General features: G+C 37.3%; 1 protein-coding gene across 5 annotated transcripts in view; it reads right to left on the reverse strand.

Moving 5' to 3' along the window:
• The window catches only part of CSMD1 (CUB and Sushi multiple domains 1), a 1,127,710-nt gene that overhangs the window by 552,377 nt on the left and 548,830 nt on the right, over nt 1-26,503 (reverse strand). For all 5 annotated transcript variants that reach the window (XM_027690129.1, XM_027690128.1, XM_027690127.1 and 2 more), the window contains one exon: nt 10,690-10,884. In XM_027690129.1, coding sequence (XP_027545930.1) covers nt 10,690-10,884 — 195 coding nt within the window. The remainder of the gene's footprint in view (nt 1-10,689; nt 10,885-26,503) is intronic.

Below are 26,503 nucleotides of genomic sequence, written 5' to 3' on the forward strand. Positions count from 1 at the left end.
GTGTCAGAGGAAGCTCAGACTGGACATTAGAAAAGGGTTCTTCACTGAGAGGGTGGTCAGTCACTGGAATAGGCACACCAGGCACCAAGCCTGTCAGAGTTCAAGGAGCATCAGGATGATGCTCCTTGTCATATGGTTTAATTTTAGGTAGTCCTGCAAGGACCAGGAAGTTGGAATAAAGGATCCTTATGGGCCCCTTCCAAATTGAGACATTCTATGATTAATTCAATTCCTTATTAAGTGGCATTTTGCTGTAGTTCATTAATGAAAAAGTAGATAATTGTACCTCATTAAATAAAATTCTTCAGTATGGGAACACATGCATGAAATAATCACGAACTATTACCTTCACAAACACATACTTTGTGTATTTGGGAAATGTGTAATATGAGGAGCTTGGGACCCCTGGTGGCCTAGTGGTTAGCATGCAGGACTCTCACCTCTGCAACCCAGGTTCGAATCCCAGCCAGTCCCCCGGGCAGATGGAGCCCGTTAGCCCTGTAAGGCCATCCATCTATGAGAAGGTCACTCTAAACAAACTTACGTCCTGAGGACCTCACTGCCATTGTCCAAGCTTGCTTGGCCCCGGCAGATGAACCTTAGGATTAAAGGGTGGGCTCAGTTCAGCGCAGGCTGTGTCTCACCTAAAAAATCCATTGCGCAGGCTGGAAAGGTAAAAAGACCTTTCCCCAAATCTTCGTTCGCGAAGACTGGCCATTATTATTATTATTAATATGAGGAGCTATTTAAATGATTTTTTTAAAATAAGACTTTGAAATTACCATTTAAAATGTCTTACTGACAAAAAAACTAAAAACAAGCCATAGTATATCAACAACTAGTTTAAAAATAAATTTTAGCATGTCAATGCCAACTGTCAAGCTGCTCAAATGCCAGATTCATAACGACCAAAATCATCACGAAGTGTTACAATGGTGTAGCATTAGCATTACACATTCATCAGATAACTAATTTACCTAATTTAGTTGCAGCAGTCAGCCAGCTCTTTAACCAAAATATACATCTCTACTTGCTTATCTCCTTTACTATTTTAGACTTTTACAGACTTTATTTTGAATAGGTAAAAGCCAGTGCTTCTTTTCTGTGTTATAAAAATTATAAACTTGTCAGAAGTTGTTGTTTGTTTTTTAACTATCATCACTTGAATCCAGATGTACTGCATCCCAAATAAGTGCTCTAATCAGTTTGCCTTCCTTTCTCAATTTCTTCTATTGCTGTTGATCAACTTCACATAAATTAAATACTCATTAGACCCTGCATCTAAGATTAATTTTTATTTCTCTCTCCATGGTTGTGAAAGGGCACTTCAAAATAGTTGGGATTGCTCTTTAAGTAGAATGGCATTTTTTTTGTTAAAATTTCAGAAATTATCGTGGTTTAGGAAAACAGTGTCTATTTCACATATATTAAATAATAAGATTTCTCTCATCAAGTTAATAGCATATACAAAATAGAAACACACAAATTGTTGCAATTTGTTTAGGGACCTAGGGCAACCACTGCAGCTGTAGATGAACATTTTACCTTTGAGATTTCAGTGAGCTTGATCTAAATAGACCCCAGTAGGGTCATCGTATAGTTATGGGCCCTGACAATATTGGACTCAGATGGATAGTCTTGTACTGGTCATTTTTATTTTGTAAATATTGTGCTTAATTTAGTAACCTTTAATTATTTATTCTGTCATATCAGTTTGTTATGTTACAAAGACCTATTTCCCCTCCATCCACTGTGGACAGGATATCTGATCTCATAGTCAATAAAGTTATAAATTTCAATAATACAAAAATAGTGATGGACTAATTATTTGCTCACTTGGCAGAAAAGATCATTTATTAACTGGTAGTTCGTACTTGAGCAAACTTAAAATCAAAACTCCCACTTTGCCCTATTTTTTTACGCAAAAACTTGGTTTTTGGTTAAAAAGTTCAAAATTTAGTCAGCAGTGACCTCATACTCCCTCTTCCACAGAAATAAAAAAATCAGTCTTCTGGATATCTTGTAAATATTATCTTCTTCTTCAATTAAGTATCCTAAGCTGTTTTCCAGTGATATGATTATCCTTCACTTGAGAGTATATTTTTAACACTGATAATGATCCCTTAAAGCAACAGTCTACAACAAATTAATTGTAAAGCCCTAATTTTATAGCAAAACAGAAATGGCTGGATTCTTTGAGAGCACATTAATGATTGTTGCAAATTTAACATTTTTTTTTAATAATTTGAAAAGTTAATCCAGTTATTCCCAGAAGTCTACATTCAATTATCAAATCCTTCATCTTTTTATGACTGCCCCTGAGGTTTGTTTTTAATTTTTAGCAAATGAATCTTCCTCTGACATTAACTGTGCCTACGTTCGTAATGGTCAGACTGAAGGTTTGGGTTCTGTTCTTTGAATTTACTTCATCATTCTGGATACTTCTGCTATGTTTTCATTGTACAGTTTCATTGTCTCAGATTTTCACTTGTTCCCATTTTCCGTGCACATTATTTCACAGATCAACCTCTGACCTGGCATACTTTCATTTTTTTATCAGGTCCCTCCATACCTACTGACAAATGCTAGAACAAGAACATCTAAACATAAATATATGTATGTGTAAATATATATGTATGCCTATGCATACATATACAGATATAAGAATGAATACTTGTAGCTGTGTCCATATCTCCATTGGGTGTTATCTAGTCTGTCCTGGATTACTGTGTAGGGAATTATACTGTATATTCTATCTGTTTTTCCTGAAATTCTCCTCTGACTTCTTACTTGACTAGTCACGATTAAGTTTTTTCCAAATTTCATCTCAGTGTAAACATTACAATAATTTAGAGTATTCTAAAAGGGAACATAATTGCTCAGACAGGAATCGACCATTGTAGTGGTTTGAACCAGGTTTTCCCCCTGAAGCTAAAAGTGGTAACCCCCAGGGGGTGGTGACCCTTGGGGTTTGACCCAATCAGTGCTCCTGCAAAATATAAACATATCTCTGGAGACCGGAAAAGAAGCAGTGGTTCTTGTTGTTGAAGAAGTGGTGGCCATGTTGTGAATGCCACGAGGAAGGGGTTCAGGGCCCCTTGGGGGCTTTGCCCCCCCCCAGCCCCTGGCTGGGGGGTTATGTGGACTTGGAATGGTGTTGAACTGAACTAAGTGCCTGTGGCTGAGAAGTTGGAGGAGTTTTCTCCACTGTGAGTGGGCAGATGGAGCAGCAGGGACAGCAGTGTCCGAGAGCAGTGGCAAAGAGCCAACTGATAAGGACCGAAGGAGCAGCAGAAGTCGGCATGCAGCCGGGGCAGACGGAGAGCTGTCTGAAGAAAAGAGAAAAGAGCCAGAAGCAGAGACAGAGTTTGTGGGGGTAAGAACTGAATAACCAAAACCCCCAAACTCCCTTGGAGACTCCTCTGAGAGAGAGGAGGATGATTGGACTCACTTGAAAGTCTTGTAGTGCAGTATGCACTACAGAGAGGAGCTAAGAAGCTCTGGCCTCCTGAGAGATAAGCCAGGACGGCCAAAGGAATGTGTGTGTGTGGGGTGACCTTGGCCCCCTTGCTGCAGCTTCAGAGAAGCTGGCAGCCATCTTTGAGTCAGAGTACAGAAGTTCTGTGAAGGGGCTTGACTCCCCTGAGGATACCAGACCGTCACAAAGACCCCTGTGCTTCGTGATATGACCGTGGTGTAGCAACCTTGTCTGGGGTACCGCAGCCCACGGAAAGACCCCTTGTTTGGAGACGAGGGGCCGAGAGGGGCTTGGAGGCCTCCCTCGTGTGTGCTGGCAGAGAGCCAGCAACTGCTTCTGCTGATGGAAGAGAAGAAGAGAGCCTGCTGCCTAGAGAGAGACCTGCTGCTGAGAGACTGGAAGGGATCTTTTCTTCTTCTTCTCTCCTGGACTTTTATTTGGAGGGAGAAGAGATTTGGCCCATTGTAAATATTATTGTCATGGTAGAGATAGATGTAGAGTTAAGATCATATGTAATGTATTATAGTATTTATTTATGTGTACAGTCTTGTAATATAATTCCCTTCCCCCCCCATTGAGTCTTGTGTGTTTGTCTGGAAAACCCATCTCACAGGGGGTTGAGATGTGGGAGAGTGGGGCTAGGAATCAAGAATTGGATTTTGAGGCTGTCTCAAACCATGACAGCCATGTCACTCTAAAAATTAGATTTGGAAAATTATTCCAATTTTATCATTTAATGTAACATCAATAAGCAGAATTACTGGGAAATGTTCTTTTTCTTTCCTTTGTTGTTGTTTTTTTTTAATTTATTTTAAATTATAAACATGAACAAATTGTGGGATTTGGACATTTTTTCCTCTCCCTTAAACTTATAAAACCATATATAGGAATAGTTGTGCTTTCAGAAGAATTCGTAGCGGGAAAACTAGAAACTCGTTTTTGCTTAGGAAGCCTGCAAAGTGCCTTCTCAAGAGGGTTAGATGTTTGTTGGTTTTTTTCCCTTCTGCAGTGCAGAGGGGGTTGCAGAGAGAGTTGTGTTATCTCTCTCTGTTATGCCGGAGAGAGGTAACCCTATCAGACATGTACAGAGGCCTTGGGAAGATGGGGGAGAAACAGAGAGGATACTAAAGGCCCTGGAGAGGGCGGGAACTTGCCTTTTTCTCCCTGGGGCCCAGTGTTTAACAGCACTGTGAGGTATTTGTAAGTTTTTTCATGTTCTGCTCTTCTGAATAAACTTCTGAATTCTTTCCACTGCCTTGGCATTTCTGGGGATACCTGTGTATCTTACTTTACATCATATTTGTCTAAACCTCAGAGGGTGAGAAGAAATTACATGAGAGAATTACTTGCTGCCTTAGAAGGTATGGGTAACACCAAAACCATAATTTTCTCTTTGCTAGTTGTTTCAAAAATAGCAGCTCTGACTCTCTGTATTCAGTTTATTTCAGTCTTCAGTGAATCATAGACTCTTCTTACTTTCTCTCTTTATCTAGGAATACCTTTTTATTTTATATATATGTATATCTGTAAAATATATATTTTTTACCAAAATACTTCTGCAATAATATTTCTTAAATCTGAAACCTGATTAATTATTACTTATTCCTTTTGGACCTTTCCGGCATATGATCTCTTTTACTGGTTTATGTTCTTTATTTTCCTTCCAATAATTGGATGCCTTTTTAATGATAATATATTACATGTTCTTCCCTTCACAGCTATTTTCATTGTGAGAAAAAGCTTACCGTTGTAATATCACTAATCCAATTTGTATTCCTAATGTTAGCTTCATAAAAATCTTGACTCATGCAAGTATAATCAACTAGGGATTCTCAAAATTACTGAGAATTGAGAACCTAATTATACAAAGTTCATTTAGAAGTAGTCACATATCATAAATCAGCTATTAAGGGAACTACTGAAGAGAATGAAATTAACTTTCAAAATGTTTCAGACTTGTACTGCACAGTATTTCAACCTCAAGACAAAGAAGGCAAATGTTTTGGGTGACACTATTATGGTAGCTGAGAATGAGACAACAAAGACCTTTTAATTATCAGGAAAAAAAAGTAAGAACTGGATTTAGGTGGGCCATTAATTCTCTCCGAATATTTTTGTAAGCCATGTATACAATTTTTTTGCAGAAACTCATGGTACTTTCTGGTTACATTTTTATTACAGAAAAGTCCGTGGTTGCTCCTATTTACCATATGGAAAAACAGAACTAAGTTTTAATATATACCTTGTCTTTCAGGATTTACCTTTGAACTTTTCTCTGGGGGCTGTTTTCTATTTTGGGGGATCTGGGCTTTTTTATTGAAAGAAAAACAAACAAAAAAGCGCAAATGTCTTGACAGTCAAATTTTCAAACTTTCTAAAAATGGCACTGACTGCTCATGTGATTTCTGTTCAGAGCTCATTATAGGCCATCGATGAGTCTACAGCACAGTTCAGCTCTGTCACTCTCACTATAGCTGTATTTAAAAAGCAAACCTCTGAAACTGAGCAACAGCCAAAGAAACAAAATGGCAGATACAAGAGCCAATGTTGTCATGCTGTTTACATCTCCCTTGAGGTTTAGTAATTCACTAGGAATTCTTCAAGCAAAAACCAGCAGTTGTACAGTTAGACAATGTACAAATTAGTACAAAACTAGACATCAGCTTCTTAATGCCTCTGAAATTATTAAGCAACACAACGGCAGAAAATAGTAATTTTCGGCATCAGCAAAGCTAGGGAAACATACCACAGAAACAAGGCTGTTGGGATTTTTTAGTATATGAAACTCGTAGCTTTATCTAACTCTGTTATATTATCATGCATGTTTGCCATGAAATTAGTTTATGATGACAAGAAAGAAGAATACCATCTGGAAACAAAACTGTAACAAAAGATGCTTTCATGGAAAAGATCAAGGTTCTTAGAGAAACAAGAGGGGAACATTTCTTGCTTGAAGACATAGGGAATGGAAAGGGCTAACTCATGGCATATGTTCCAGACTGATAAAATGAAATAAAATAAAGAATGTCTAAAATCTCTCATCAAATCCACATTCCACATGAACTCTAAAAATCCACTGAGGGAATGGCTGAGCTCGCATAAATCATTAACTGTTAAATAACTTTTTTGTTATGTTCCTCATTTCTTGAACATGTATACAGAATTTTTTGGATTTCATGTAAGTTCTACAGAAGGTTTAGGACCCCACTTGATTTTTTATTACTAGGTTTAATTCAGAGAGTTACAAATTATGAACAAAATTTCAGTCCTGTTAAAGATATTTGTATGTAGTAAACATTGCCAAAAATGGCAGTATCTGCAGAAATACAACAAATATTTAGTAGACACTGATGATATCATGAACTTGTGACGTGTATATTTTTTTGAAACCTGTTTACTATACCTTATTAGAAGGACAAAAAAACCCTCCAACATCTAAGATCAGACACTGAATGTCTAGAAAATTTTTGTTTTCTTTCTGTTTTGAAGCATCAGTAAAAGAAATCTCTGTTAACTGCTGATTTAAATCAAATACAAACAACAAACACTACTTAAAATTTTGCTGTTTTTTTGATTGCTAATTCTTTTATTTGTTTTGGAGCACAGAAATGTATAAAATATTTCTTTGCTGTGAGGAGTTACATTATGAGACACTTCAGTCACAAGTAACCTTTACAAATTATTACAGGATGCCATAACTTCCCTTTGTTACTCATCCACATGGGTATGAATAATACTGCCAAGGGAGAGTGTGAGCAGTGAAGCGTGTCCAAAGGGCATAAGATTAGGGCCAAGAGCACAGGAGACCACGGGGGTTCTCCTTAATACAAGAGGAAAAGTTTGGGTAGGAGTATCAGATTCCTGCATAAGAACACTTGACTAAGGAGCTGGTGCTGGGCAATAAGGCTTTGACCTCTTTGACCACAGGGTCCTCTTCAAGGAATGAGGACAGGAGGGGAGACATGGGATCTGCCTGGAGGAACAGAGCAACAGTTTTGTTGACCTGGTGGAGCGAGCCCTAAAGTATGTTTGTCAGGGACAAAGGCCAAGACTACAAACGCAAGTGGGTTAACAGGCCCAGAGAAGAACATATAGGACAGGGCAATGAATGTTTCTCACCCACCCTCTCAGAAAGCAACATGACTGGAAGCCCAGTTGAAATGCTTGTACGCAAAAATGTGCATCATGGGAAGGACATTGGACAAACTGGAAGTGCATATACAGTCACGGAACTGTAGTGTTATCAAGATCAGAGATGTAGTGGGACAGTTCACCCGACTGGAGGGCTGCAACGGACAGACTGACTCTTAAGAAAGGCAGGAAGAAAAGGACAGGCTGCACCCTACACAAAGTAGGATCTTGAATCAACAGAGCTCTCTCTGCAGTGCTACAGTCAACAAGCTCTTGCGCTCCTGTGGGCTAGAATAGGAAAGAAGAGCCAAGAGAGAGGTCATTAGGATGCATATCTTCTACAGACCATCTGATCAAGCAGTGGTCAAAACCTTTAAAGTACTAGAAGTTTCACAGACACAGGGTCTGGTTATCATCAGAGACTTTAACCATTCCCACATCTCTGTGGATGACAGCATAGCAGAGAGTAAGTAAAGCACTAGAGTTCTGAGGTCACTGCAAATAATTTTACTAATGCAGGCACTGGACAGGCCAACTAGGTGTAGGGAGCAAAGAACCATACAAATAAGTGATATTCAACAGAAGCTTTGGTCACAACAACCATTAGCAGAAGATCTTGAGGGAAGCAAGCGAGGCAAGTTATAGAATCAACGCGTTGGGCTTCAGCTGAGAAGATTTCAACCTCTTTGTGAAGAAGTAACCAGGATCTCATGAGCTGATGTCTTGAAGGGCTAGAGGGCCCAGCAGAGCTTGTTTGACTTCAAGGGCAGCTTTCTCAAAGCTCAAGAATGATGCAGGTAGGCATATGTAGGCATAGCAGGAGGCTGCTGGGACGGAACAGAAAATTCCTGACCGAGGTGTTTAAACTGAAATGCGAAAAAAAATAAAGAACCCCAAACCAGTGCATGAAATGTGAAAATAGGGACAAGCTACTTGAAAGGGATATAGAATCACAGAATCATTAAGGAATAGAGTTACTTTAAGACCAAGTCCAACTGCCAACCTAGCACCACCACCATGTTCACCATTAAACCATGTTGCTCAGGAATGTAGAGATTGAAGGGGGAAGAACAAAGCTCAAATGCATTAAACTGGTGAGGAATGGGAAGAGTAGTCATTCTAGAAACCATTCTGTAGGTGGATCAACAACAAAAGTAAAATGAAGGACATGTGGTCTGTTGCTTCAGTGGGGTAAGTGACCTTGGGATAAAGACATAGAAAAGATTAAGGCACTCAGTGTCCCCTTTGCATCTGTCTTCAGTAGAATGCCATCAGGCCTCCCAATTCTCAATATAATGGAGAAGTTTTGTGAAGAAAAGTAGTAGCCACAGCATGATAGAGACAATACAAGGAATTATAGAATTAAACAAGATATGTGCAAGTTCATGATACTGAACTACATGTACCTAGGGGTTCTTGGTGTGCCACAGTGTGAAGCTGCACTGTATCATCTTTGGAAGGCTGTGACAATCCTAGGGTGATTCTCCATAACCGGAAAAAAAAATAATTTTTCATTTCTTATTTTCAAAAAAGCAAGGATTCTAGCAACTGTCTATCTGTCAAGTTCACCTCAGATCTCCGGAAAATTGTGTTGAAAATGTTTATAAAAAACAAGCACACAAAGGACTAAAAGGTAAACAGGAACAGCAAGCTTTTACCAATATAAATCATTTTTGACTGTCTAACTGCTTTCTTTTATGAAAGGATTTAGCTTGATGTCAACCAAGTTTTCACAACACAGTTCTCCACTATGTCCTTGTAGACAAATTGAGGGCATATGGACTGAAGGGGTAGACTGATATGTGAGCGAAAAATGTCTGGACTATCAGGCTGACACAGCAGAGGCCAATTGTTTTAAGTCAAACTTATGGTCAGTGATTTGAAGCACTTCCTGAGGATTCAAAATGGGGTTGAATTTATGTAATATCTTCACCAGTCTGGAGTATGGGATTGAATACACCCTGACAAGGTCTGCAGATGGCATCTGCCATTCGGACAGACTTTCATGACAGGATTTGACAAGCCAGAAGAATGACAGAATTCTCATGAAATTCCAAAACAGAAATGTAAAGTCCTATACCAGGAAGAGGATCATCATCCCATGCAAAAATTATTTGCTAGGTGGCAGCTTTAACAAAAAGGACCTGACGTCCTGGTGAAACAGAAACTGAGTCTATGGTTCACTTTTGTAGTATTGAAAGCTTATCTCGTACTGGGTTGCATGAGCAAGAACATAGCCAGCAGCTAAAGAGAGAGTTGGAGCTCATCCGCCTGAATCTAAGCAGGCCCCCTCTGAAATGCTTTGTCCACTGTAGGTCCTCCAGTACTAAAGAAACACTGACATTGACAGACTAGAACTTGGACAGAGAAGGGCCACTGAAATCATCAGGATGCTGAAGAATGTGATGTATGAGAAAAGAGGATGAAGGAAACAGATTTTTCAGTCTGGACAAGTGGAGGGTAAGTAAAATCTTACTGCACTCTTTAGTTTAGGAAAACTGGAATCAGAATCTTTTCATAGACTCACAACAGAAGAGGAAATAGACATAATCTGTAAAATTCTGATATAAATTGGACATGAGAATGAGGGCAGTTAGGCACCATAACATGTTTCCAGAGAGGCTTTAGAATCTCCATCCATGGAGATATTAAATTTTCAACTGGGCAAAACCCTGAGCAATCTGATACAACTTTGAAGTTATTCGTGGTTTGAACAGGAGTGGGACTCAAAGGGACGGGACCACCCTTCAAAGTTTACATAATTGAAGCTTTTTCCTGGCAGCAAGTTTCCAAAGCAGGAACTTTAAAAACGTTTTGTAAGGTTCCGCCTGGTAAATTGATGTAGCTAAGTCCCACGTAAATGAAAAGGAAAAAAAAGATAAGCAGATAACATCGGGTGAGTTATTATTTTAGTTATTGCACTTTAAAATGTAGTAAATTTTTAGACAGTACATTAGTACACTTACATTTAGAAAGTAAAAAAAGAAAATAAAATCAAACCACCTCAAAATAAATTAATTTAATCTCCTGTTTAAATATTGTCTTAATATTTAAAAGATATTTCATGCCTTAATTTTTACCTCTGCAAAAAGGAACTGGAAAATCCCACGATGCACCATTTCCAGGACTCACAATACATGTCAACATGGCATGGCCTTCTAGAATGTAACCAGAGATACAGCTATATCGGATTTTATCACCAATGTTGAATCTTGTTCCATGAAGTACTCCTTTAGGTATTTCTCCTGGGTTGCCACATGTATGACTAGGTAATACTGTCAAAAAAAAGAATGAAATATGTTACAGTTTAAATTTGTAGAATTAAATAATGAATACTTGTACAACAATTATAATTAACTATTTGGCTGTGGTTTTGGTGTTGGTTTTTGTTTGCTTGTTCATTTGTTTGTTTGCTTAAAATAGTATTCCTTATGCATATAAGGGGAAACTAGATTATGAAATCTACTTGCACAAAATATTTCAGTTTATAACAGACATTATCATTTTCAAAGCTAATTTCAAACTCAGTTCTTGGTTTAACAGTCTTTCAATGAAGTTTCTTACAGATCTATTATCAAGAAAAATGTCCTACAAATCTTGCTGCTTTTCTTAGAATGAAGTAAAAGAACTTTTTATTTAATTTTATTTTGTAAATATTGCAAAAATATTTATACAATAGAATTATGGATGCAGGCAGTAGAAAGCCCTTTATGTGCAGTTTTCATTTAAGTGGTAAAATAGCATTTTAAAAGAATGCTAATTACCTGGTCTCTGACAGTAAGTTAAAGTCTCAAGTACATAAAAAAGTTAGTTTTTCTCTTTAGTTTCAAATTAGTCCAGGTTCTAGAAAATAAATTAAGTCAGCCAATATTTGATAAAAGAAACAAGAAATATGAAGGGACCTAAGCAGTGGCATTGGGAAGAAATGAATGGAAATATTTTCCTTTTTTATTGCAGAAACTTACCACCATTTGTAAACATTAGTTATTCGAAAGAGATTGTCTGAACAAGTTATCATTTTAAAGATGATACTCCTCCACCTACAAAAACCAGAAGTGTGTAGGGGAGGAGGAAAATGGAATTGATTTTGTTCTTGAACTTCTTTGAAATTTATTAATGGCATGCCATTCCTTTCATGGAAGTAGTACAAACTAAAATTCTTTAATTTCCTTTAGAGAAGAAATCCGTCAGGAACAGAGAACAGAAGATAAACATGTTCATCAGAGAAATTGTGGTCTGAAAAGCTCACATGTAATTCAGGTACTGAGTCAGAAGCTGTATGTTTCATGAACAAATTCTTTCACCCCATACTCCTCTCTTTCTGAACGCTATCCATGTGCAGAATAACCATACCAACCTAACTAACATACATGTTGAGAGAATTAATTACTCAATACATGCATATCCTCAGAGGATTGTAAAGCATTATATCAATATATCAATACTAATTAAGCCTTATTATACCATGTAAGTTCAATTATTGAATGCACACCCTTAATGCGTTACTCAAACAGTCACACTGGCGTTTAAATGATAGTAATTGAACTTAATTTACAACCAAATTATATAACAAAATTTTGAAAAGGTAAAAAAACATAAAGATAAAAAAATTAAACCAGAGAATGCTTTCACTTACAACATCATTTTATGAGAAAAATACCAAAATATTCTATAAATATTAGCAAGAAAAAAAAGCCACATAACACTCTAATGAATGATGAATTAGACATGTTCTACTAATGTTGCAGATCAAAGATCTAAGACTCCTGTGCACTACAGGAACTACTTAAGATTGTTGTGGGAATAGCTATCAAAGGTAGAAGCAAACAAGATGACACCTGGCTTATTTTGTACTGTTTCAGCAGGGGTAATAGAATAGGGTATTTATTTTTGTGTATTCATTCACATCACAAAGAGAGTCAGTGTTTGATTCACATACATGAGAAAGAATAAATATAAAATAAAGAAAATAATTTTAAGAAAACAGAAGAATTGGAATAAATTAAAGATACTGATTTATATTCCAAAATGTTGAAAACAATGATCCATTATAAGTTACAGTATATATATGCTATTATATGTTTTTTAGCACTTTGAAAAATACTATCTCTCTCTTGGCAAACTTTCTCCTTTTTGCTGCCTTAGTCATGATAGTTTAACACAGGCAATTATGCAATACAAGTCAAAGAAATAAAAACTTGTTATCTGCTTTGATACAGGAAAATACGTGTAACACTCTTTATGTTATTTTCAAATGAAAAAGTTTTTACAAAACATTATAAAATGAAGTGTTTTCATCAAAAGATCTGGTGCATGCAGTAAAAATTTATACAATCCAAAAGTCAGCATTTATTTTTATGAGGGGATGTGCTATCAGAAAAAAAATACATTATTCAAAGGTATTATGACTTCTGATAAACTGCATTCTTGAGGAATGCACGTTACAGCAAATCTACATCTGCCATATACATGACAACTGTCATTGCCTAGCTTTTGAAATTCTATTGCAGAAATTCAGTCTTCTATCTGTGTAAATAAGGTCTCCTACAATATGATGTTTACCTGCATCTTCTTACCACTACATCTGTCAAGAACTCAAGAAAATATGGTAATTGGCATCCTGAAACTGGCACACATTTTACCACAACCCCCTAAAACCCAGTAAAAGATAAGTGATCTGAGAATGACACCCATGTTCAATAATACATATAATAGTTCACAGGATTTCAACCCTTGTCAAGATCAAGCATTCAGCTACATTATTTATGTGCTTTTCTAAAACTTTGATTGAAGTATATTGAGGTAGCTGCACAGTTTCATCTGCACAGACTTTGCTGTTTCTAGTCTAGACCTAAGATGAATTATCCTTTGAAGGTTCCTAACAGTGATCAAAATAGTTTAATGTTTGGATTATGAGAGTCCTAGCTGACCAAAGCTCATATACACTCCTCAAGCTTTAAAATTCATTGCCAAAATTTCAGTAAAAGATCCATATTTGTCTGTAGTGTTACTGAGGTCTACTGTTAATAAGATTGAGAATCTGCAGTCACAGACGCTTGATTCATGAAATAATTTGATGTTCGCCATTTATTGAGAACAATTATGAACTATACTAGATAGAAGCATTTAAGGTAATGGATTTTTTATATAGCATGAACACTAGAGTGTTCTCAGTATGCTTCATCTCATTTTTTCTTCATCCAAGTCCTTTCCAGTTTTGGAAAAAAAAAAAAAAAATTACAGTGTTTGAAAAAGAATCTGTTTAGTCTTAGTATTTGGTCTTAGCAAAAATATGCACTGAGATTGCAAAGCAGGTTCATCTCCAAAGATTTCCTCCTCTAGTGTCTATCTTCATTGTTATGACAGACATAAAAACGTGTGTATGCTTCACTTCCTAGCACAGATCAGTCTGAAGCATTGTTTATTAATTAAGATGTATTAATGAAATTGAAGCTAAAAGATAGGCCTTCCTCATAGTTCACCTCTATCTTCTTAGACAGAACTGTTTAAAAAATGCACATGATCAAAATGTATAATGAAATTTATCAATTAGCTAAAATGCAAAAGGTTTAACTCCCTATTTAAACTAACTATGCATACTGCATATTTATTTTTTTAGAAAAGTATTCAAAACTTTATAATCTATATGCTAAAATGTAACACTAATATTCATTATCAGACAGAGGCAAAAGGCTACTTCACAGCAGGACTGTAAAAAACAGTAGAGAAATGGTACCATTTTTGATGATACATGAAGGTTATTAAATAAACTCATATTTTAAAAATTGCTCATTCTCAGATGGCATGTATCATATTATTCATTCAGAGCCTTTTCAAGACTCTTTCTAAAGCTAAATTCCATATATATTTGCAACAAAGGCCACTTCAAAACATATTGACAACATTTTAAACATGGTAATCCTTTGCTTTCACTTATAGAGAATTTCCTTAATTTTTTTTTTATATATTAGATTTCATCATCTACCTCTTTCTGATTTACAATAACAGAGAAATAACCTAAAATTAAACAGCAGTGGTTGTTAATGAAAAAATCCACCCAAAATATAAATGGCACCTGTCACTGAACTGAATAAACTTTTGAAGGACTGTTCTATTCCACCCAAGTTTTCTTACTATGGTGCCCACACTAGAATGAAAGAGTCTTTAAATATGCAATAAGCAATGCCTACATGTTTTTCATGTCTTCACTTCAAACCTATCATGGCATCATGACAACTACTGTCAATGTAACGTCCTGCTTTGGGTTTTTTTTCTACTTTGGTTTAAAAGGTCAAGTTTAAAAAAGATACTTTCTGACAAATTTTGAAGGATGTGAGGTCTCTGGCATCACAAATCCTACTAATTGTTTCATGAATATGGCATCTGGATTTGAAATCAATTATAAAACTATGAAAACTTCTGAACCTTTGCTGAGGTTGGTATTCAGAAGCTTAGTTTGACAATGATTTCAGGAGAACATAACTGATTTTTTTTTCTCAGATGTCACAATCATCAACTAGATTGCAAAGATTGCTTAGAGGCCTAAACAGCAAAAAGCTCACACTGCTCATGTCAGTTAAAATAACAGTTTCTGTGAATCAGTTGCTCAGTTTTTCTCGGGCAAACACAGTAACTGGAACTTGACAGCAACAATGGAGAAAGCAGCCTAACACCAATTAAGAAAAATAGGAAGGAGAAAGAAGAAAGAAATGAACAAGGTGAATATTTTTCCTCTGCTTCTTTCCATATCTGTACAAAACTTTACAAGGATATATTCTATTTGTTATTTTTCCTGCTCTTACTGAAAGAACTGGAAAAGTTTTCCATGTTGCACCTAAATTTAGCCAAATGCAAACTTCCTGACTTTTTGTTGTTCCATAGTCCCTCTGTTATAGTCCCCTATGTATCTTCTAACATTACCTTAAATTGGTGGCCACAGGCAAAACTGCACACAAAGGAAAAAGCATAGGTTACAAGGAAGTCAGATAGTCCCTTGATACCACTGACAGCTTTGAAATTACAACACTGGGGGGAATTTCAGAAGCTCTGTGGAGAAAATCTGGGTTATAGAAAATTTCAGGGCATATGTCAAGATGTTTAACAGGTCTGATGCACAGCCCATGATACCCTGTCCACGTGGCTACAGTAAGTGTTGCAGTTAGTGGTTTCATGGGTAAACAGAAGATATACATTCAACTGTATTACAGAATCAAAGAAGAAGAAAATAATTTTTGAGCAGGGGTAATAACTATACTCATTATAAACAGAGAACAAAATAAGCTAAAAAATAGAGGATGAAAAAATGCTAAATTTTCTTGCAAGAGTGACACTCAAACTAAAGTCTCTGCTCCAATTCAGAAAAACAACTTCATTTCAAAAGGAACTCAGGAGGGAAAAAGATTAGTAGTCTTTCAAAAAAGAAAAAGTGCTGTACTGAACAAAAGATGGACTCAGATATTTATACATATATATATAAAAGTATTTCATAAATCTATTTTTGGAATAGTATAATGCTATTTGTCTAAGGTCTAAGTAATGAAATTTGTTTTGAAAAACTAATTCTAAAGGATTCTGCAAATCTGTATTTGCCATTTATACCTAGAAAAAGACTACAGAATCAATATATTTGATTTCTTTTAAGTTTTCAATGTCTTACATTGAACTCCAACATGGTAGATTTTGACATTTCTTTTTTAAATAATTCCAAATATTGAATCAATTGGAAAGTATGTAATATTTCACTGTCAATTTATTAAACAACTTTGTCCTTTCTATTTCCAGGAGCTATGTACAATGAATAGTTAATTATCTACTAGGTCTGATTTCTACATTAGCGTGGAACACTGTAGATGTAGGTAGGTCATTTATGAGAGAAGAGTACCATGACAGAAATGGCACAATGCCACCCTTTGGAAAATTCTTCTTCATTCTCAAAACCAACATGGAAAATTTCCTTACATGGAAATGATGCTTTTCTGAAAGCAAAAGAGAAAAAGAAGCTAGAGCAGATTGCCTAGACAGTGTCCAGTTTGGTTTTTAGAATCTTGAAAGATGAAACTCCCACAGACTGTCTGGGAAACTTGCTGAGCATGCACTATGTTGTCTAGGTCCTCAGTGAAGACATTAAACACCACTGGCCCTAGTAATGGACCATTTTGTACTTCAGCAGTGACGGACCTTCAGCAAACTGAGTATCTTTACAAGGTTTTAACTTTCAACAGTAGGTTGAAAGAGCTAACATGGAGTCACTAAGGGTAAATCATGCACAGAGTTTTTACCTTTATTCACTCCAAAATGAAATGAGGAAATTTTTCTCAACTCCAGAAATACAAAAATCATGATCAAAATCTACTACTACAAGGGTAGCACCAAACTGTTTGCCACTGGCACATGTGTACATACACACGCCCATACAGACACAACTAAGCTGGGAAAGCTTTAGTCTGCAAGTTATCTAACATTACGGTGGATGAGTTGGAGGGGGGAACCTTCAGGCCCTGGGATTCAGTCCATTATCTGGAAGGTGCATGCTCTCCCACCCTGCCCTCCGACACGTGGCATGTGACCCTGCAAGGAACACACACAGAGACCACCAAGGAGGGACGGACGAAAGAGAGAGTTTAATGTGGGGTAGGGGTTTATAAAGCTCTTGGGAGGGTCAAAGGGGACCAATTACAGGTGAAGGGTCTTACAGAAAAACCAATCAGGTAGGGAGTTAACAGTCAATAGGAAAGGGTTAACAAAAGACCAATGAGAACACCTTAGGACATCTTCCCAGAACACTCCTGCCTGGGAGATAAGGGGTCTTTACAGAGGGTGTCGGGAAGAAGGAGCAGTGACTTTGCAAAAAGCCATCTTAATACATGTTTAAACAACATTCCACCAGTCCATCTTTGGCAGGACTTTTTTCATAAATCCATTGCTACATAACATCATAAATTTACATCCTTCTTAAAAATTATTTCATCAAAAATTAATGGATTTCATTAGGTTTACTCTAAGGGAAGGAAAAGTTCACTCACAGAAACAAAAACATGTAAAGTGTAAGTTCATGGAATAGCTGATAATTAAGCCATATTTACACTACAAGGTGTCAAATGCAACAGTCTAAGAGTCTACATGGTACAGATATGTACATATTGCAGCATCAAACATTGCCCACTATTTATGTGCCGGCAACTTTTTTGTTCAGTCTGTCTTTGTTGGGTCTACTTGTGATTATTTTGTCTTAAAATAATCCAAACAAACGACCAAAACCCCACAGCCTCATTGGTTTACAGAAATCAAGCTGTTATATTTATTATTGCTATTTAGGCAAATAGAAACCTGTATTTTCATACAATCCCAGGATAAGAGGAAATCTCTTTCCTGTTATATGCTGATTTCTGTATTTGTGCACACATAAATATTTGCAATATTTTCTAGATAAAATATTTGGATGGATTATATCATTTTTGAAAGATATAGCTTTCTCCTTTTACAAGCATTTACCCAATTGTGTCTGTCCATCTCTAAGGATGTACAAATTGTATTGAATTGAAAGCTACGAAAATCATTTAGAAGTATGCAGTAACTTTAAAACTTTAACACATCTTTCACATTGAGATTGATATTTTAATTTTCTTTTGCAGGTAATAACCTAAGATTGATGGATCTTATTTTTAGTGTGTTTACTTTTATTATGTAATAAATGTCTTGCTGTTGGTTATAAGACCATAAAAGTCAATATCATACAAACAATGCCAGAAAACTCTCAAGTGCAAAAGTAATCCGAAGTTAGAGCTAAAACTTTCTATTTCCTCATAACTATTTCGCCTCAGATGTACTACACATTTTCCTAGATGAACTGAGAACAGTGAGCTATATTTCAAGTTTTTAGATCTCTCTTCTTGAAAGAGGAAGAGAACAAGTGGAGCATGACAGTCTATAAAAAGCATTTGAGGCTGTGCAGAATTTATAAACTGAAACCTTTCCAGCTATCAGAGATCAAAAGTAACTAGTCATTGTCTTAAAAATATCAAAATAATGCCCATCTCCTCTAAAAAGTTCAGTGTATTCTGTGGTCTGTCTTCCAGCTTGTCAATATGATCATCACAAGTGTGTGTAGTATCTGAACTTCTCATTCTGAGAAAGATTGTGATGACCTTCTGCAATGAAGGAACTCCTGTTTTCTCAACCGTCCTTCCACAGAACTCCAAACTGTCAACAGAAAAATGTAACTGGAAGACAACCTCTACCTCATCACTTCATGTATGATAACAAATAAACCCAAGAAAATATCTTTTTTAACATGACCACTTTTGAGGATCCCATTAGACAAAAGACATACATTCATAAAAAACAAGTCTGTCCTGTGCTTGAAAGCCCATAGGATATGAGGGTAAAAATGACAATATCTCTGTGTGCTAAACAAGGTACTTACCAATCCAAAAGATAGGTATAAGAAACTGCTATGACCTTTTCTGGAGGCCTGCATACAAATCTGATTATCCATGTTCAAATAAGAGTAATTGAATATGAAGCAAATGCAGAGCAGGGCTACTAAAGTGATCAAGAGCTGGAGAGCTTTCAAGAGGATACTGCAAGATTTTTCCAGCCATAATCTGAGAAATGAGGATTAAAATGCAGTCACTATGAAGACATTGGAAGACAAACACCAGATGACAAAAAATATTATACCAGCTGAAGGTAAGGCTGGGGAAAAAAAGAAAGTGCATGAACAAATGACAATTATGAGCATTTTCATTGAAAATGAAAAGCATTCTAAGCAAAACGTTAAACTATGGGATAGTTGCCATGCAGTCACATGGAGAGAGGAAACTGGTCAGAGTATGACTAGTCCAAAAGCTGACTTTAATTTATAAAATAATTTTAAATAAAAGTTACTCCCTGTATAATAAGGAGTCTGATCAGGGAATGAATCAGCTTCCTCATCTGACTGACATAACTGGAAACACGAGGTCTGAAACCCACTTGCACACCTCCTGTCCTGTCAGCCTGCTAACACATAGGTGTTTGGGGCTGACTTTTCTTTTCATTGAGACACTTGAAATTGAATTTCACAGAAAATAAAAAATTTAATTGACTTCTAATTTTACATGGAAATGCACACATTTCAATATGGAAGACAGGTATGTACCAAGATAAAATTATCTTGGTATACTAACATAATGAAACAAAATATATTGCACAATCAAGATTTTTATATTCTTGTTACTATTAAAAAAGCAGTGGAGTGTGAAAAGATTTACATATATCTTACCCAAATATACATAAATTTTATACATCTAGCAATCTGAAGCCTATTTTTTCCTATTTTTTTTTCCTGGAATCCCTTGAAACATGAGGCTGTCTGACACAGGATGATAATTATGGTAGTAAGACTAGAGAATAAACTTACACTTCATGAAGGCAACACAACAAAATACATGGTACAACTATACAGATCAATTGTGAATAAAAACTGTTGGGGAAAGATTTCACAAACACGTATTCTCTCTATTGCTCCCAACACTCTCTGCAATGGTTGTTGCTACTAAATAAAAAGAGATTTTGAATTATTAAGATCTGCCATACAAGGTAAGGACAGTAATTTTAAGAGAATAAAGCATGAGCTTACTTCTCTTTAAGTTTTAAAGTTGCAATAACATTGTATACAAATATCATAGATACATGTCAAATAATGTTTATTAATATAATCAAAATGCTTTATGTGTCAGTAATACACATTGAAGAAGAAAATTTCTTTAACTATGAACAGATAAAGCCTAACGAAAAGTACCCAATGTCAGGTATTAGTCAATAAATAAGAACACTGAAACACCTTGTAAGTACTATATTTCTGTTCTCAAGGTTAACTACTTACAGGTCAGGCAAAGCCTCACAGGATCGAGAAACAAAAAAAAGGGATCTAATGGCAGACTAAGTTTGGAAAAGATCAGCTTCAGTAATAGATACACTACTCATAATTTATTGAAGGGTCATCTTCATCTATCACCAGACTGCCATCATATCTGCAGCCTCTTACTACCAACTAAGGTGTGGTGGGGGGAAAACTGTTTTCCCCCTGAAGCTATAAAATGGTAAACCCCCAAGGCGTGGTGACCCTTGAGGTTTGAGCCAATGAGCGCTCCTGCAAAATATAAACATATCACTCAGACCGGAAAAGAAAGTGGTTGTGGTTGTAGTTGGAGAGAGGTGGCCTTGTTGTAAGGTCACGAGGAGCAGGGGCAGGAGCCCCTTGGGGGCTCTGGCCCTCCCCAGCCCCCGGCTGGGGGCTACAGGGACTTGGAACAGTGTAAGGCTGGGCGAAGTACCTGTAGCTATGAGCTGGGGGATGATTCTCCACCGTGAGCAGCAGAAGCGGCAGCAAGAACAGCACTGACCGAGGGAAGGTGGCAGAGAGCCAACAGATAAGAACCGAAGAAGCAGCAAACAAGCACACAGCTACGCAGAGAGACACAGAGTTGTCTGAAGAGAGAGAGAGTTTTGGGGTAAGGACTGCAACCAATCCCCCAAAATCCTTTGAGATCCCTCCTAAAATGGAGGGGGTGGACTCCTACTGAATGGAAGTCCTAAAATGCAGCATGCACTGCAGAAAGAGGAGCTAAGAAGCTCAGTCGTCCTGAGAGCTCAGCCAGGACGGAATGTGGAGGAGGGCTTCGCCCCCCACTCCCCTGCTGCTGAGAAGCTAGCAGCCTGAGATCAGAGCCAGAAGCTGTGCAAGGGGCTTGAATCCCCTGAAGATACAGACCATCACGAAGGCTTCTGTACTTCGTTGATATGACCGTGGTGAAGTGACCTTTGTCCGGGTGAACACAGCCCACAGAAGAGAAGACCCTCGCTTGGAGACGAAGGGCCGAGGGGTTTGGATACTCCCCTCGTGTGTATTGGCAAAGATCCAGCTACAGCTGCTGCATGGAAGAGAGAAAGCGACACTGCTGCCCTAGAAAGACTTGCTGCTCAGAGAGAGGAAAGGATCTTTTCCTTCTTCCCTCCTGGACTTTTATTTGGAAGGGAGAAGAGATTTGATCCATTGTAAATACTGTTTTGTCATGGTAGAGATAGTTGAGATTGTGTATGTAGTGTACTATAATATTTATTTGTACAGTGTACTGTAATATATCCCTTTCTCCCCATTTTGAGTCTCGTGTAGTGTCTGGAAAACCCATCTCACACTGGCTTGAGATGTGGGAGAGGGGCTAGGACTTGGGAATTGGATTTTGGGGCTCTCAAACCATGACAGGTAATACAATATTTCTTCAAAAAACGTTTCCCTTTCTTTCTCTCTCTCTCTCTTACTCTTTTTCTCTCTTTCCTTTTTTTATTCTTTTTGATTTGCTGTTTATTGAGATTACAAAAGAGCACCCAGAACAATTTGCTCCAGCACCAAGAGTGCTCTCTGCTCTGCCTCAGGCACTCCCCCATTTCTGCCACTGTGGTGGCTTTTAGCAAAGCTGGACTGAGGGGTCTCGCAAGCTTTCCACAGCTATTCTCTTGTGCTTAACACTTTCATAAGTGGCATTCTTGCCACCAGAGGCCTCAAACTTTATCTTGCTTACAGACAATCACGAGGAAAATTTTTAACAGGAATTCAATATGACATACAAACCTCTTGCCTATGCCTGTAATTGAAAATGAAAGGAATTAGGACTTGCACTTAGGTCCTGAAGATGTAGCACAGAAAAAGTCATAGCCAAATAACTAACTTTTTTTTCTCATTCATTACTGATATGGTGTCTGTAAGAAAGGCTCTCTCCTGTCCTATTCCCTGATTAATACTAAGAATTGTCTTGGACTATTCCAGAAGCCCATATTGTTAAAAACCATGGATGACAGCATTGCAGGTCTCAAACCCCTGCAGTCCTTTTCCTTCCAGTTTTCTACAGGAATGTTAAGGGTTTTTCTCTCTCTCCTAGTTTAATATTTCATTTTGTTGCTGTTGTTGTAAATCTTTGTGACAACAGAAATTTCGCAGTGCCTTTTCCAACTTAGTCTCCATTTCTTCTTAGAAATGGCATCAGAAAGATATGTGAGTTATGAAGACTTCTGTCTGGTTAGCTTTTGCAGGTTCATACTTCAACAAGGGCGTCAAATAACTTGCTTCCCGTTTTGGCTATATGGACAAATAGCAGTATAAGGGCAGAAGAAGAATCTACCATCTCAAAAGCTTTAGCTATAAGAGAATTATAAATAGCTTGCTACCCGGGAAGTCCTCAAGCAACGTACATTTCAATGTACAACATTTTGCGGACCTAAATGGAACAGAGACATATTTTGCACTCTGCAGCTATAGTCAGTAAAAGTTAAGATAGTTTTTGATGAAAATACCAATTTTAATGTGAGTTTAGTGAGGTGAGAGTTTATAAACTTTCATGACTCAGATTATTTCAGAGGGAAGAAAGGATTCCCTGATTAATTGGTTTTATGTGTACCTCACAATATGCAACATGTTTTCTATTTACTCGGACAAGGTGAGGCAGAGATTGCTCTGTAAACCAGCAAATTCTGCCACCAGACCTTTGTTCACAGCACAACAATAAGATTTTCTGTTGCTTATTTTCAGTGCTGCATTGTACTGTCCTCTTGTTTCTTACAATGGCTTACACAACCAATGTATTGATAATTGCAGAGAACTGATCTGACTTTGAAAAGAAAAAAATCTCTCCAACATACATGTAATTGCATGTTTAGCAGGATGTCTAAGTCGCAGCAGGTAACACTGCTGAGGTGCTGGTCAGCTGCAGTGTGGAAATAAGAATGAAGAGCAGCAAGAAGAAAACAAGTTCAGATACCAAAATGAACCACATTATGAAACCAGGATCTAAAGTTTCTTAATGACACCTGCTTTCTATAAGGTAGCATCCTTGTGTGGTAGGTGAAACAAATACCTGGTGAAAGCGCTCATGCACAAAACTGAGGAGGAGGAGAAATAATTAAGTAAAGAGGGGCAAACCCCTACACGTGCAATTTCACACAATGTTTGTGACATCCTAATTAATCAGAAAAAGAGGATTTTAGGGACTAAATAAACAGAAGTTTAAATTGGTTTTGTTTTGTTTGGTTTTTTCTAAACTTTCTTCCTCCAAAAAAATCCAATGGCATATTCAGAACTCCAGGAATCTCTGTCATGTAACTATATAATTTAGTATGTATTTTTTAGATGACAATATGATATTTCTAGAAAAAAGATCTCTGGTTTATCATGCAAATCCATCCTAAAGTGTTTTTTAGTTTGGGTTTTTTGTTTTTTTTTTTTTAGTAGTCAGTTTTTACACGAGAAACTTTAAAAGCTCCTTCAAAAGCCCTCGAGCTTGAATCATGCCAGGTTGATGTCCCTGTACATTCATTACGTGTGAGCACTCTGCTAAAAATCCTGCTGCACTGATGGGATAAGGAAGAAGGGGTCTAGAAAAAAAAAGTTACTTAAATCCATTGCAAACCTAAATTAAGTGCTCTGTTTGTTAAAAATGCTTCATTTTGTTTTCATTCTATATTAAATGATGAATGGCAAAGTTGCATGATATCCCTTTAACAAAATATATGATTCAGAAAAAGGAAATAAAAAGATTAAACCACAAATGTCACAGGTTCAGTCTTCTTATAATGACCTGTGGTTGTTCACAGGATAAGAATGAGACTGCTAAGAGCGAAACCTATAAACATTGTTCACTAAGTAGCAAATTTGCAAGGAACTGGAGAGCGGCAGCAAGTGAATGGACAGATTTCTCTAGACATTTCCTCTGAAACACTTGGTGTAAAATTCCATTGAAACTTCTAAAGCACTTTGCTCCTAAGGCTTGAATTTGATTTACATTAGATCTCTGGGATTCTTAATGAGTGAATCAATTTCCTACCCTGTCCTTACAAACCATAATTTTCCTTCTTTTTTTTTAAAATCTTACTCTCCAACTAATTTTGCATAACTGGCATTTCAGAGTCCATGCAAATAACATTCTCCAACCCACTGAAGTCTAGATTAGTCCAATTTGTAGTTTTTTTGTTCAGTAATGGTCTAATCAGAACTTACTCTATAGAAGACTAACTCTCAGGACCACTGGGATCTGGAGAGGACACTAGATTCTCATCTACCTCATCTTACGAGATTGTGGCTATAACTGATACTATAACTGATAGTCAGACACTATTAAAAAATTTCCATGTATTCTTCAACTCTGTAATACTTTTGGGACTCCAACACCATCAATGTGGTAAAAAATAATACAAAACAAAGAAGAAACTCGCTAGTTCTTTGCAATGTTTTTATCCATCATCCGCTTATCATCATTGGCGAATCAGAGCTCGAATCAGAGCTCAAATCAGTTAAGCAGTTTAATTACCTAGGCAGCATCATCTCCTCAGATGGTAAGATTGATGGAGAGATAGACAACAGGTTAGCAAAGGCATATAGTGCTTTCGGAAAACTCCATAAAAGAGTTTGGCGAAATAAACACCTGAAGAAAAGTACCAAGATCAGTGTTTCCAGAGCCATTGTGCTGTCTACTCTTTTATATGGATCCAAATCATGGGTCATCTACCGCCACCACCCGCGTCTCCTAGAACGCTTCCATGAACGCTGTCTCCGTACAATCCTAAACATCCACTGGTCAGATTATGTGACTAATACATCTGTTCTAGAACAGGCAGCACTTACGAGTATTGAGGCCATGTTGCTGAGAACACAGCTGTGTTGGGCAGGACACGTCTCCAGGACCGCCTCCCTAAGATCGTGCTTTATGGTGAACTGGCTGCCACAAGAGAGGAGCCCCAAAGAGAAGATACAAGGACTCCCCAAAACAACATCTCAGCCTTGGCCACATTGATCAACATAACTGGTCTACTCTGGCCTCCAATTGGGAAGTCTGGAGACACACTATCTATAACAATGCTGCTTCTTTTGAGAACACACAGAGAATAACTCTTGAAAAGAAAAGACAACGCAGAAAGAATCATGTCTTGCCGATACCACCTAAGGAGTCCTTCTGCTGTGCCTTTTGCAACTGGACTTGTCTATCTTGTATTGGCCTTTTTAGCCACCAATGCGCTTGTAGCAAATGTGGGTAGAGCCCTTCCCAAATCTTTGTTCGTGAAGCCTAGCCATGATGACGATGATGTAGTACGACATTCTGCCCACTTTGGTTGCCATTGTCTATTTTAACCCTAAGCTCAAAACAGCACATAGAACACCAGAACATATTTTCATCCACCTCAGTTTTATCACAGTCTTGACAACAAAATTAGTATTGTGACTATTTGAACAATGAAGCCATCTGTGAGGCTGATTCCATATCAAAGGAAGTTTGCTGCAATACTTGTTCAGTGTGAAGCTAAAGGAGATTGTCTGCTATTATTTGTCTAAAAGATTATTTACTGGAAGCAATGGAAGAGAGTTCAATTCTGAAATTGTTCCTGAATTCATTAATTCCATGTTTGTTTCTGTACTACTAGTGTGTAAGGGGGTATGGGTGATCTCTAAATGTTAAAAAACACCCTTCTCAAAGCCCCAGAAGACACCATATTTCACTGGACACCATTTTGCACTTCCAGAGACTTCATATACCTTTGAGTCACTAGATCAGGATAAGGAGACATGCTGAATACACTATACACTAACACTGAATGGACCTGAGGCCAGATGGGACATTATTAATAAACTTTCTGAGCCTGCAGAACAGGAAGGCTGCATGCAGACTGCCTGCTTGGAACAATCAGCTGTCAACTTCTGAATCATTACCAAGAATTATTCAGGAAAGTGCTACTTGGCCTAAACAAAACTCACGCTGTGATTCATATAACAGCAGTATAGATGGCTGTTAGTGCCCCTGCCCACATGCTGACAGGGGTTAACATTCTGGTATAGGCAGACGCTGGGACTACATTGACTGCTTACCCATC

The sequence above is a fragment of the Neopelma chrysocephalum genome, unplaced genomic scaffold (genome assembly GCF_003984885.1).
Source record: "Neopelma chrysocephalum unplaced genomic scaffold, ASM398488v2 Primary Assembly neopelma1_80b, whole genome shotgun sequence".
In the NCBI taxonomy this organism is placed as follows: domain Eukaryota; kingdom Metazoa; phylum Chordata; class Aves; order Passeriformes; family Pipridae; genus Neopelma; species Neopelma chrysocephalum.